General features: G+C 39.2%; 1 protein-coding gene across 1 annotated transcript in view; it reads left to right on the top strand.

The window, feature by feature from the left end:
* LOC103130479 (B-cell receptor CD22-like) overlaps positions 1–9,064 on the top strand; it is a 15,867-nt gene extending 6,803 nt beyond the window's left edge. The window contains exons 4-13 of the mRNA XM_016665936.1: positions 2,962–3,032; positions 3,148–3,309; positions 3,401–3,625; positions 3,829–4,086; positions 6,187–6,447; positions 6,791–7,051; positions 7,738–7,995; positions 8,110–8,209; positions 8,302–8,359; positions 8,845–9,064. Coding sequence (XP_016521422.1) covers positions 2,962–3,032; positions 3,148–3,309; positions 3,401–3,625; positions 3,829–4,086; positions 6,187–6,447; positions 6,791–7,051; positions 7,738–7,995; positions 8,110–8,209; positions 8,302–8,359; positions 8,845–8,937 — 1,747 coding nt within the window. The 3' untranslated portion in view covers positions 8,938–9,064. The remainder of the gene's footprint in view (positions 1–2,961; positions 3,033–3,147; positions 3,310–3,400; positions 3,626–3,828; positions 4,087–6,186; positions 6,448–6,790; positions 7,052–7,737; positions 7,996–8,109; positions 8,210–8,301; positions 8,360–8,844) is intronic.
* Positions 9,065–14,499: the final 5,435 nt, after the last annotated feature.

The following is a 14,499-nucleotide window of genomic DNA, read 5'->3' as shown; positions in this document are numbered from 1 at the left end:
GAGTCTCTGCCATTTTTATGTCATATAAAGAGATGAAAGCAGCAGCTATGAGTTTCTCAGCAGCGATCCGTGGAGTTATTGTCCTTCTGATGGCAGCAGGTAAAGAGCAGGAAACTTTATTTCACACTTCAAACATTTTGATTTCAGATTTTATGAAGTAAGAAAAAAAATCTGAATTTAAAGCAAAATGATTCAGTGGGAAAAAAATGTATTGATTACAATATATTTATGGATGTTTGTGTTGTAATGTTAAGAATAAATAAAGGTCATGAATAATCTGCAAAGACCTTTTTGAAATATTTAAAAAGTCCTGACAGATTTTTATATAGTTTTTCCAAAAATAGATTTTTTGCGTGTCAGTCGTCTTTGCTAATATTTAATAAGCTCTGACTGGACGGATAATTAAAGACAAATACTTTTAAAATTCACTGCAAGAGCTTCCTCTAAGTGTTTCACGTCTTAGATTAGATCTTTGTCATGTTGCAATGAGCATAATGAAGAAATGACTGATGAAAACTTTTTCAGCTAAAATGATGAATTTTGTTGAATTCTTTTAGGAAAAGTTAATATTTTTAAAACTTTTCCAACACGTGAAGTTTCATTTATAAATAAGTATTACATGTATATTCATTGTAAATAAGAAATAATCTTAGACAAATAAAGAAATGGGGAGAATCTGTTCTGTGTTTTTGTGACCTTTTGGTCAGACTAAGATCATTTTAGAACCTGATACAGAAATGACTTCACTTTTGTACTTTTGCAAAAACTTGCAAGGATTTCCGACTAAATCATGATGAAAGTTTAAATCCAGGAAACAAAGCAGGATGATGTGATAATGTGCATAGCGGCAAACACATTTACACTGAACATCCTAATCAAAATGCAGAGCAAATGAAAGAACAAACTCCTCAGTTCACACAGACAGACAGAAATAAGTCGTCTGGTTTTCTTCAGTGCAGAAGAGGAACTTTTACTGTGAGGGAAGTGTTAGAAAAATGTGTAAATGAGGCATATGAAAACACAGTTTACAAGAAAAACATTTATAAAAAACACACCAGTAAATAAATCTAAACAGTGACAGAATGACAGCAGCCTGTTTCTTCACAGCTGCTGTAAACTCAGCCAGGATCTTAGTGGAAAGAGTTCACTGTAAACTGGGCTTTAATGTTGGACCAGCTCAAATTAATTTGAAGGTAATCTGATAAATCTGACTGCCATTCAGATTGTTGTTGGATCAATAAAATATTATTGAATATTAAATCCTGAACAGCTAATAAAGCTTGTTTCAGTGTTGACTTGTTGAGCCTGGATTAACCTGACAGTCACTTTGTGGTCAGATGGTGACAGAAAACAGCAACAAGAGACTCATCATGTGGAAACATCGTCTGCAGCTCCAAACACAGAAGGACTGACTTTAAATCATCCTAGGAGACTTTCTTCAGCTTTACATTGATGCATCTATAATAATGATAGTTATAATAATAATAATNTTATAACTTCCTGGTCTAATGTTGTCTCCTCCATGACTTCACTCTTTCTACTGTGTCTACAAAAACAACTCTTTTCAATTTGTGAACCGCAACAGCGAGCACAACTTCTGCACCGAAATGAATGACAACTGGGTTTATTCCTGGCATTATTTTCAATCCCATTTAAAAAAAAAACAACGTGTTAATACAACCTTAGATTACTATGAATCTCATTTTGCGTCTGGTAGGAATTAATTTCAGAACTACAGGCACCAGCAGATGTGCAACCTTGTTATTTTCTTTGTTAGAATTCAAACGGTGTGAAACTAAGTGGGTTATTTTAGTTGCTCTGTACAAACCACAGGCCACAGAGGAAATGTGACTTCACTGGCAGCGGCCATTAGTGCTGTAGAATCATTTATGATCATCATTTATCACCTCATGAAGACGTGAAGACATCACAAAAATAGGTGGAAGAAAAAGCCATGCATTGGACTGCAGTGACCGAGTTACTTGTCGCATTTCTCTCCGTATCAGGTAATGTGTGTGTTTTACTCCTTTATCAGTCCATTAAATAAAGCAGAGCTATAGGGGGATGTGGAGAACATCATGGAGTCATGTATAGCAGGCTACTGACAGAAATGGCTTGGTTGGAGTCGGTTTGCTTATGCAAAAGTACTCATGTTTTTTTGTTGTTGTTGTTTTTCTTTTGTGAAAAAAATTCTCTTGAAGACGTGTAGTTGTCTGCAAAATGCCTTGTTTTTTTTTGTTTTGTTTTGTTTGTTTGTTTTTTTTATTGCACAACCTCAGAAATCTTTGGAAACATGAACACTGTGATTTTAGTTACTGGTTTTTATTGTTAATTCAAATGTTGAAACATGAAAAAGTGTCTTGCATCCATTCATAATGTTCTTAAATATTAGAGGTGTGAATAGTATCAGATGTGAATTATTAACGTGAATGAAATTATTGAATAATGCGTTAGGGATAAGAGGCGCGTGGGTCAAAATAAGTTCATACTTATATGGTACATATGTGGTATATGTGGTAAAAATGAATAAATTGCAGATCAATCTGCAGTAAGGTACTTCAAAAATTGTACAAATTACTTTTTAGCATTTTTTATGACAAAACAGAGGATTTCCTTTTTACCTTTTTTTGATGGGACAGTGGAAGGTTTTAATGAACGCCAGGTTTCATAAGACAATATCTGCCCAGATCTGGATCTGGATGACCTCTTAAGGTGTCTGTGCCCGATGCAGCACTATGTGAGGGAGCACCAAGCGTCTAAAACACTAAAACAGATCACTCTTGAGAAAGTATTTCCATCCACTTGGTTCCAAGCACTAACATTAAAACACAGATACAAGTGACTCATATCAGCAAAAGGAAAAATAAAACCAAATCTATTCATCAATATGCTTCCTGGGTTATACATTTTTGTCCTGTTTGTTGATCTCATTGTGATTGTTTTGTTTCTGATGCGTTGCAGGGGTCAGGGGTCAGAACGGCTGGAGCGTGACCTACTCTTCCTCACAGATCTGCACCATAAAAGGCTCAACGGTGGATTTGAAATGCAACTACACACATCCAGACACAGTGGGGGATACAGTTATAGAAGTTAGAAAACTAATATGGTACACCAAAGGGGATAATTATGCTCCTGTGGATCTGAAAGATGACCAAGATTACGCAGGTCGCATCAAGTATAAACATGGCTGCACCGTGGCTATCAGGGACGTGAGAGAGAGTGACTCTGCTGTCTACAAGTTCAGGTTCATAACAAATCACCAAAATGGAAAATACACCGGTTCGCCAGGGGTCACTTTGTCAGTCTCTGGTAATATTTCCTGTTTTAATTTTACTTTGTTTATTTTAGTGTGTTGAATGATCACATGGTTTTAGTTTCTGTTGTGTTCTCTTGAATTCAGCCGTCGAGCTGCAAGTGATCAAATGGGAGCGCAAACAGAGCGGCACTCGTGCAGAGATGACGTGCAAAAGCAAATGTCTGTCTGACCTACATCCTTACATCTGGGTCAAGAACGGGCAGGACGTTTTGACGCAGACCTCCTCGTCTTTTTCATACATGTTTTCTGACGCCGACCGCATTTCTTGCGCTGCAGCAGGACACAGGAATTTCCCGTCTCCGTCAGTGTGTCAGTTGAGTTTTACACATTGCTTTGAAGATTCATGTTGGCGATGTGATGTGTTGTTAAGTTAGAAGAAAGCATGTCATAAAACAACTCTATTGACTCAATACAAGAGAAAATTCAAATTTTGTTGTTCAGTAAAAACTAGTACCAGAAATTATATGTTTGGCATTACAAAGCACTATAGTAGTTTGTGTTTTCTATTCCAGACATGCCGAATCTTCCCTCTGTGTCGAGTTCCTCTGGTCACATTGTGAAGGGCGACCCAATAAATCTAACTTGTTCTAGTGATGCTAATCCAGCAGCTACATACACCTGGTACAAGAAGGACACTTCTGGTCCTCTCAGCAAAGGCTCACAACTCGTCTTCAAGTCTATCCAATCCTCTGACTCTGGAGAATATTATTGTAAAGCTCAGAACGTCCTGAGAATAAGGGCATCTAAAGTCGTCTTTATTGACGTAAAATGTAAGTAAGTAAAATATTTTGGGGGGTTTGTGGAGGTTGTCTCAATTTACTCTTAGAGTGTTGACTTAGGGTGCATTCACACCAGTCCGGTTTATTTGGGGAGGTGTGAATATGCAATCGAACTCTAATGGGGACCCAAAAAGTGAACTTTGGTCCGCCTAAAGTCCTAGGGCTCAGTTCAAGTTGAAGTGAGCTCTGTTGCGGTTCATATGTGGATGCAAGTGGACAGCAGAACACTCCGAAAGCAGGAAGCAAATTATAGCACAAAGCATTCCGGGTCAATAGAGCCAAAATGATTGCACTACAGGGAGAAATGACTCGTGTTTTTTTTTTTTGTTTTTTTTTAATACCACAGACTAAAGAGAAGTCCTACAACCTCTAAAATTGGACACAACTCCATTTTTGGTTGCAGTTTATGAAGAAGGAAGTTGCACTGGTCATCTTTGGAGGTTTTCGTGACAGTCCCTTCCATAGTTCTTGGCGCAAGGAGGTGAACAGGTTGTTCAATCAGTTTTAATCATTTGACGTAGTGCAGCAGGCTGCACAGTGGCGCAGTTGATAGCACTGTTGCCGTGCAACAAGAAGGTTCTGGCCCAGGGTCTTTCTGCATGGAGTTTGCATGTTCTCCCTGTGCATGCGCGGGTTCTCTCCGGGTACTCCGGCTTTCTCCCACAGTCCAAAAACATGACTGTCAGGTTAATTGGTTTCTCTAAATTGTCCCTAGGTGTGAGTGTGTGTGTATGGTTGTTTGTCCTGTCTGTCTCTGTGTTGCCCTGTGACAGACTGGCGACCTGTCCATGGTGTACCCTGCCTCTCGCCCGAAACATTAGCTGGAGAGGCATCGACAACCCTCCCAACGCCATTAAGGGACAAGGTTGTACAGAAAATGGATGGACGTAGTGCAGCATGAAAGTGAGCCACAGCAGCTGAAGATATAACAAACCTTGCAATTTTAGTCCCCAATCGAACCAAGTTGACTGGGGACCAATGTTTTCGCACCTTTTTTCAAGTGTGAAAACACTGTTCAAGTAGAAGTATATTTGAGCGACTATGCTAAAGTAACTACATGCATTTCTGTTTTGACACCTGCCGCCCCACTTCCTATGTCATTTAGTTCACCTAAAGCGATTCAGCTGACACTTGCAAACGTTTTTGTTGTTTCTGGAGGCAGCAGTGGAAAACGCTGTAAAACAGAACTTCAGTTCACCAACAAATTATGAAAGCAAGTAGTATCAAGGAGGATTTTATAGAAAAATCTCCAAAGATTGTCAAAAACTGTAAGTTTGGCTGCCATCGGTGGCAGTTGTGCAGTTTGAGATGATTTGATGGTTTTGAGTTAGAGTAAATAAGTCGAAGTACTGCAGGGTGTTTCCAGAGTGGAACCAGTGTTTGGTTTGGATCTATGTTTTCAGTTGCACGCCGCGCTCAGTAGAGGGCAGTGTGTTTTCTTTTTCTGGTCGCTAGAGAAGTTTCTAGAAGCGTTTCTAGCAGCAAAGTTGAAAGAAGACGTACGGCCGAGAGGTTCTTTTCTTAACCTCTCCAGGATAAAGCTGCCAGGGAGGTAAATAATTTGTATTTTACGTGTTTATGTGGAAGTAGAATGAATTTGTGAAGAATTTGTCGAGTTTCTGTTAGCCACGTGAGTTTAAAGGTAACGGAGTGCGTCTATTTTTTTTTTTTTTTTTTGAAGGTCAAACATATTGTGAATGTTTTGCTATTTAATATTATTTGTCTGTTCTCTATCTGTCTGTATTAATGAATAAAAATTTATTTTATGTGCTTTTTTTTTTTTGGACGGCATCGTTAGACACAGGTGTCTAATTATTAAATGTCATCAAGAACGCCTCGTGTCCGTTTTTCATCCTGGAGGGAGTTATATATAATAAGCTTAGAAAGGATCGTTAACAAGACAAAAAGACATTACAATTTGGCTCCCAAAATGCTCCAAGTTATCAACACATCAGTTTTGTGACCAGGGTGCAGCCCTTCTGTACAACTGCTCCAATAGTCAATTATGAGCAAATGATTGTTTAGTTTTGCCCAAAAACCATTATCAGAAATCTCCTTAAGTTTTGAAAGTCTTCATGCTTTTCCTTCCAGACGCACCAAGGCTTCCTTCTGTGGCATTAAGACCCTCTGGTGAAGTAGTGAGGGGAACTTCAGTGAACCTGATTTGTTCCAGTGATGCTAATCCAACAGCTGAGTACATCTGGTTCAAGAAGAACAATCCTGAGCCTCTAAGCAACGACTCGCAACTCGTCTTTGAGTCTATCCAGTCGTCTGACTCTGGAGAGTACTACTGCACATCAGAGAATATGCTGAACCAAGTGACATCTGAAGGCATGTTTATTGATGTGAAATGTAAGTGACTGAAAAATAAAGCTCAAAGTGACCAACTTAAAGTCCGGAAAATTAGCTTTCACAGCTTGCAAGTAAAAAGTTATGATCACACCTCTCATCAGACCGTACTTTAAAAAAACATTTATAAACGTCCATCAAGTAGTCGTGCTAAAAGTATAAAGTTGTGGAACATAAGCAATAAATAAGCATATTTTTCAGGAGCAGTTAGGTTGTTTCACAATTGGACACTATTACCAGTGTTGCCAAACACTCATACTCTAGCTTAAGCTAAAAAAAAAAAGAGAAAAGATTGACTCAGAGCTATCCAAATGCTAAAATGATATTTTTTCTCGCTCTCTTTCAGATCCACCAAGCTTCCCCATTGTTTCACATAGTTTTTCAGGTGAAGTAGTGGAGGGAGACTCAGTGACTTTGGCTTGTAGCGCTGATGCTAATCCAGCAGCTACTTACACCTGGTACAAGGAGCATGAAGCCAATCCTCTCAGCAAAGGCCCAAAACTAGTTTTCAGGTCTGTTCAGTCGTCTGATTCTGGAAAATATTTCTGCACAGCCGAGAACGTTCTCAAAAGGATGACATCGGGCAGCATCTTAATCAACGTGGAATGTAAGAAATAGTGTTTTAAGCATGAAGCTTCTTGCTATCTCAAAAAGATGGCAAAAAATTATCATGCACACTTTTGCTAAAATTTCTAAGTATTTTAAAATGCCTTAATTAAACAAACAGAAAACAGTTCTTGCCAAAGCATTGAGACCAAGACTGCACGATGGCATACTAGGCCCATTGGAGGTAGAAAAAAAGGAGCAGTACATTTTGATCAAAAAACAGAGAAATTTATTTTGAAGTTAATCTCAGAAAATTTCTAGAAAAAAATAAGAATATTTCAGAGCTGGCAGAGTCAAAAAGTTGCTAGGAAAAAAAACAAAAATGTAGAAATGTTGAGATTAATGTCAAAAGTTTTCAAAAATTATTTTTGAAAAGTCAAATATTTACAAGAAAAAAAAAACATTTTTTAGATTAATCTCAGAAATTTCTAGAAAAGAATATGGACATTTCTGAGTTTCAAAAGTAAAAAAAAAAAATCCACCTCTAGAAGAAGGAACTAATCTATATGGTTATATTTCTCTGGTTTCGTTACATTTGCTGGCAATTAGTTGATGCCAAGGTTTCACCTGAGTAACAACAAAGATATTATTTGACTTTGATTCCTCCAGGCGCCATATTTACGTGCCACAAATGTCTCTAGTTTCTAAGAACATCCTTATGACTGCATATATTCTCTTTTTATCCAGATGCTCCAAACCTTCCCCGGATCTCGTTGAGTGCGTCTGAAATCATGGAGGGCATTTCACTGACGCTGAGCTGCAGCAGTGATTCAAACCCAGCAGCTAATTATACCTGGTTCAAAGAAAATGAGAAAACGCCTCAAAGTTCAGGACAAAATCTCACCATCACAAATATTGGCCGACAGCACAGTGGACTTTACTTCTGCGAAGCTCACAACAGCAGAGGAAGTCACAAATCTGCCATACATCTTACTGTTGCTGCAAGTAAGTCAGCAAAGGCATTAATTTCTGTTATCTATGCTGATGGTCCGTTTCTGTTTACATTTTGTGTTTATATTCCTATTTTCCATTAAAATATTGCTTTGTCTAATTTTTTAGGGAACAGAAACATGACATTCAAGATGATGAACATCACAAAGTTGGCTGCAGCCGCACTGCTGCTGCTGACTCTTCTGTTTGTTGTTTCTCTTTGGACGAGGTAATATCAGCGAAAACTTGTATGTTGTATGTTCTGACCAAGTATATACTTTCGCCCGTTTGTTGTTGAAATACTGGATTTGCTTGACTCAGGAAGAAGAAACCAACTGATGTAAAAACTGAATCGAAGGAACACGTGGAGAACATAGAGGTAAGATCCCATCTGATTAAATAAAAACCAATTTATGTCTAATATAAAGAGACTCTCAGTCATTGAGCGATGGTCATCATAAGTGCTCAGGTAGAAGGCAACTGGACTTTTTCTTTTGTTTCTTCAGTCCTGAAGATGGTTGGAAGCAGCAGGCTCATAAATATTCAGAGCAACAAAGGAAAAAAAGCCATTCTGTCCTCCCTGTCTCGTTAGCTTATGCATCTTTTGGCATCATTTCCTGACCCTCAACTTATAAGTCTGTTGCATCAAACCATGTTTAGAAATGAAGACACCTTTTTCACGAGAGATGAAACATATTTAAGGAACGAGAGAAGTCCAAATGCCATGCGAGATAAAAACTTTAAAATAGCACGATAGGATCTAATGTAACGCCTTTGATGACAGCGTAAACAGTATTATTATGTAGTATTATGTATTTTATTGAACAACCTTTTTCATTCTCAACTTTTGACCCCCTTTTATAGCTGGACTTGTGTCCTGAATATGAGAACATCTCAACCTTGAGAGCCTTTATTGCATCGCATGAGGAGAGAGAGAAGCAAACCAACCCAACGTGAAATCAAGTCAAGTTAAAACTTCATGGGTAGATGGACAGGAATCAAATTCATGATAAAATGAGATCTGAACAAAACAACGACGTCTGATGGCAGAAATAAGCATTTTCAAACATTTTCAGTGGCTGTTGTATGCATCGGCATAGGAAGCGGGGGGGACGGGGGGGACATGTCCCCCCCAATATTGAAGCCAGGTGGATATGTCCCCCCCAAAAAACTGTACCGCAAAATATTGGATTTTGAAATTTTTTTAACTAGCGTGCTTTTATTTTGAAGGCGCAGCATAGCGTTACGTCACTGTACTCCCCCTCCCCTCTCTGAACTGCTGAGTGAGCACTCAGAAGGGAGGGAAACAGCGACACAGAAGTCAGAAACTTGTGAATGAGGTAAAATGGTCTGTCGGGAATGCTGCTATGAATATTGCTTATTTATAACGTCTTGTTGTCAGTTCACTTTCATATATAGAAACTGAATCTTTTTGGTTTAGTCATCTTAGTCTTGGGATGATCTCTCATCCAATATTTAACTGCTAACTTCCTCTAGACGTTTGCTACGCTAGCCAAAATGTCTTTTTTTTTTTTTATATATATATATCTCATTTCAGTACAATGCCACCACCAACTAAAAGGCTGAAACAGCAGCAGGACTTACTCAGCTTTTTTAAAAAAGAGTAACGTCAGTGTGAGTAACAGTCACACAACACAAGGGCAACACCTGTGTTGCCCTTGTGTTGAAATTAGCCCGGTCTGGGCGTGCGTTTTACGAGGATTTTTTATTTTTTGCGTGGTTTTGCTTAGCCGAAATGGACAGATATTATACCTGCCGCGCTCCTGATCGTTAGTTAAAACCACAGGGAGAGTTAATTTTAATTCTTAGCAGCGGCTAACCAACTAATTAACTTCTGCACCTTTATTTCCTCAAATAAACTGCTGGCTCCTCTTTTTAGACTATAAATAGATTAACACAACATTGACAACTCTGTAGTTTTCTCTGTTCTGTACTGCAAACTGGAATTAAAGGCGCCATTTCTACCAAAGGTCTGGACAGACTGGCGACCTGTCTAGGGTTTACCCCGCACCAGCACCTCCCGACCCCACTAAGGGACAAGGGTGTACAGAAAATGGAAGGATAGATGGATTTCTACCAAAGGTTTAGAATGCGTTTTTGAACCAGATGCTTCAAAGCGCCCTGTCCATAGTTCTTCAACACACTGTCAGCTCCCTGTCAGAAAGACTTTAGTTCAGAGTCCATGAGATAATACTCTGAAAGGATTTAATCGATTGATTTTATTTGCCTCTGCGATTAACTCTGCGCGTAAAGTCTGTAATGTGACAAATAAAATGTTTTGTTTGATTTAAAATTGGCCATATTAGGCTCAAGAGCTGTACCTCATTTCTGAAACCATCTCATATGTTTAGGAGCAACAATGCAGGGACAGCACAAAGGAGACAGGAAAAGGAGAGGATAGTGCAACCGGGCTAGAGGCAGGAAGTAAGAGTGAGGGAGAGACAGGAGTGGAGCAACAGGTAAGACAGAGTAACACATACCAGTAGATACTTCATGAGAGTCCACAAAAAAAGTTGAAAATTTTAATCTTTTGCTTGTAGTAAGTGTAGTTCAGGGGCATTGAGTGACATTGTAACTTTTCCTTCTAGGGAGTTCAGACTAGGGACACACAGCTGAGAGACTCTGAAGTCAGTGGACAGAGAACAGAGCCAAATCAGCCACATCCAAAATTCATAGACCCTCAAGCTCTAGCCAACAGAACTTTACATTACCAAGAAAAGTGGTACAAGGAATTTCCCTGGCTACATTATGATGCAGTGAAAAAGGGCATTTTGTGTTTTTATTGCATGGCAATTTATCAGGACAAACTCACACCATTTGGTGCAAAATCCAAACCCGCCTTTATCACTTCTGGATTTAAAAATTGGAAAAAAGCATTCGAAAAATTTAAAGCACATGAAAATAGTCACACACATCGTCATGCTGTTTCTGTGACTGCACAAGAAAGTCATCCTATAAATGCCCAATTATCCAGTGCTTTGGCAACTCAGCAAGGTGACAATAGGCACTGTCTGGAGAAAATTGTGAGCTCCATAAAATATTTGGCACGCCAGGGACAAGCTTTGAGAGGGCATGACGATGATGACAGCAATTTGTATCAACTGTTGAAAAATCTGGCAGAAGATGATGCCCTTTTGGTTAAGTGGTTGCTGAGGTCTCAGAAAGAATACCTAAGTCCACAGATACAGAATGAAATCTTGTGTTCTATGAGCAATAGTATTGTCAGTGAAATAGCAGATACAATCAGAAACCTACCAATTTTTGAGTTTGCAATTATTATGGACGGAACACAGGACATTTCTGGGAAAGAACAAGAAAGCATTTGTCTGCATTACATTGACAGTGACATGAAGCCCCATGAAGAGTTTATTGGCTTGTACTCAGTTTCTGAAACAACAGGAAAAAGCCTTGCTGCTGTTGTTAAAGATGTGCTGTTCAAATTAAACTTACCAATGCATGGTTTACGAGGTCAAACTTATGATGGAGCAGCCAATATGTCTGGGAAGCATGCAGGTGCACAGGCACTGATAAAGCAAGAGCAGCCACTAGCACTTTTTGTTCATTGTGGAGCACACTGCACTAATTTAATTGCACAGAAAGCTTGCTTAGCCTCAGTTCTGANGGGAATGCTGCTATGAATATTGCTTATTTATAACGTCTTGTTGTCAGTTCACTTTCATATAGAAACTGAATCTTTTTGGTTTAGTCATCTTAGTCTTGGGATGATCACTCATCCAATATTTAATTGCTAACTTTCTCTAGACGTTTGCTACACTAGCCAAAATGTTTGTTTTTTTTATATCTCATTTCAGTACAATGCCACCACCAACTAAAAGGCTGAAACAGCAGCCGGACTTACTCAGCTTTTTTAAAAAGAGTAACGTCAGTGTGAGTAACAGTCACACAACACACCTGTGTTGCCCTTGTTAGCCCGGTCTGGGCGTGCGTTTTAGGAGGATTTTTTGCGTGGTTTTGCTTCGCCGAAATGGACAGATATTATACCTGCCGCACTCCTGATCATTAGTTAAAACCACAGGGAGAGTTAATTTTAATTCTTAGCAGCGGCAGCCGCATTGGTTGTGCAGCGGACTGCTAAAACCCCTCTGCCTCACAAGATGGGCATTACGGAGCAAAGCAATCAGAGATGTTTTGTCACAGTATGGGTCAGTGCTGGCTAGCTTGCAGGAGATGGCTTGTGGTGCCTCAAACACAGCATCCACTGCTAATGGACTGCTGGGGCAGTTTAGGAAAGGTAAAACAGTTTTGGGTCTCATCCTTGCCTCACCTGTGATTGATGAGCTTGAATGCCTGAGCATCTCTTTCCAGAGGAGAACTGAAACCATTGCTGGATTGACGACTGCTGTGAAAGTTGTTCAGACTTCACTTAAGGCTAAAAGAAATCAAGAAAGTTTCAACACTCTGTTTGAAAAGGCGATGGCTGAGGTTCAGTCTTTGGGTGTTAAACCCATCACAGTTACACAGAGAAGGCCACCCCCAAAACGCTTCACTGAAGGAGCTAAGACACATCAACCTGAATGTGCCAAGGACCACTACAGAGGTGAATTCTTTAAAGTATTGGATGTTGTAGATGCACAGCTCACTGGGCTATTTAACCAGGATGACTTGCTGACTTTGCAAAAGTTGGAAGAGACACTTCTCAGTGGAACGATTGATGCTGCAGTCATTGGGAAATACCCAGAGTTGAATAGAGAGTTACTTTCAGTGCAACTTTCTATGTTTAGACTGAACTACTCATTTAGCAACAGCGCAGAAGCTGCAGGGATCATTGGTGGACTGCCTGGAGAGGTCCGTAGACTTTTTGGGCAAGTGGAAACTCTGGTCAGGTTGCTTTTGGTAGTCCCCGTTTCATCCTCTGAGGCAGAGAGAAGTTTCAGTGCGCTTCGTAGACTCAAAACGTGGCTCCGGTCTACAATGACTCAAAACAGGCTTAATCATGTTGCTGTCTGTCATGTACATAAAGATAAACTTGATTTACTGGACAAGAAGTCAATTTGCAAGCAATTTGTGGCTGCAAATGAAAGGCGGAAAAAACATTTAGGCTCTTTTGCCTAAGCCAGTGTTTGCCATCCTTTTCTGTGTCCGGCACATTTTTGGCGAATTATAAACGCATGGCTGTAAAGTGCAATTGTTCAGAAGCACAGAGGTGTTGATCTCTACCTAGGGTTATGTGGCCTATAAGCAAAAGAAACAAAATAAAATCAACAATGCTTCGTAAACTGAATATCTCTGTGCTAACTGCTTTTCCAACAGTTAAAGCACACTGTAGTCAGTGAGTTAAAAAGCTATTAAATGTGTATTTATTGTTGGTAAATATTTCTTCATTTTTGATTGGGTTTAATTAGTCATACAGTTCGACAAACTGAATAAGAATATTTTGATTGATTTTCTTTTCTTCTTTTACTTAATGTTAAAAGTGTGAATAATTTGTTCACTGCATTGTCTGTGAGGGCTCTTTCATCTCAGAATTTTGTTTAATCAAAGAGATGGTTCTATGGTCAGTCAACCTATATAAATTCATTTTTGACCATTATTGCAAGTTTGACAAAATAAAACATATCAAACTTTGCACTTGTGTGGCCTACTGAATTGTTTTTAATCCAACTGAAATATTTGATTTTCTAGTGCGTATGCGGACACTAAATATGCCAAGGGCTGAAGCCCTTGAAAGACATCTCCCTTTGCTTAATAAAAGACTCCAGTCATTTTGTTTGGTGATATGCTCACATCTTATGAACAAATGCATTATGTAAATTTTAAATGCATTATGTTTGCAAGACATATTTATAAAGGAATAAAGTAAAAGATTAAATAGCCTTTTTTTAAAGTAGCGTACTTGAGATATATTTCTGTTGAATATTTACGAATCTCAGATTTCTGACATGTGTCCCCCCCAGTTGTAAACTTATTCATATGCCCTTGTTTGGAGAGATGTTAATCTTAAAATGCGAGACTCAGTTTTGTATGTGTAAGAGACATTTTTTATATGTGTGAGAGGGACTCAAGTTTTGTATGTGTGAGAGGTGTCACGGAAGAGGCGGGGCATAATTTGGAGATCAGATCGCGCATGCGTTATATGGTAGACCCCGCATTGGCTGCTCCGGTGCAGGAAATACGGCGGCCATCTTGGGTGAGTTGTCCCTCCTACTTTGCTCAACCAAAACAGCAGAAAATGCCTCAGCACTGACGGATATTGTTGTTCGTATTGACGGACTATTGATCTGAGGGCTCGACAGGCAACATTTCATAAGTAAGATGGACATATTATTGTGTACATATTGTGATTAGAATATTATTTTACTGTATTTATATCCACTGGCGAGATACCAGCTTAGCTACAGTGCTTGGTGTAATGGACCTTACCACAGGGGCCGCGTTTCATTGGCTAATGCCCATTTGACGTCACTGCGCAGCTACCACGTGCTTGAACGTCTCACAAACAAAAGCTACAGTAGTAACACATGCTAATGTGGATTGTGG

The sequence above is a fragment of the Poecilia formosa genome, unplaced genomic scaffold (assembly GCF_000485575.1).
Source record: "Poecilia formosa unplaced genomic scaffold, Poecilia_formosa-5.1.2 Scaffold638, whole genome shotgun sequence".
NCBI classification, from domain to species: Eukaryota; Metazoa; Chordata; class Actinopteri; order Cyprinodontiformes; family Poeciliidae; genus Poecilia; species Poecilia formosa.
The sequence above is the reverse complement of the archived record's forward strand: the minus strand, read 5'-3'. Positions and strand labels throughout refer to the sequence as shown.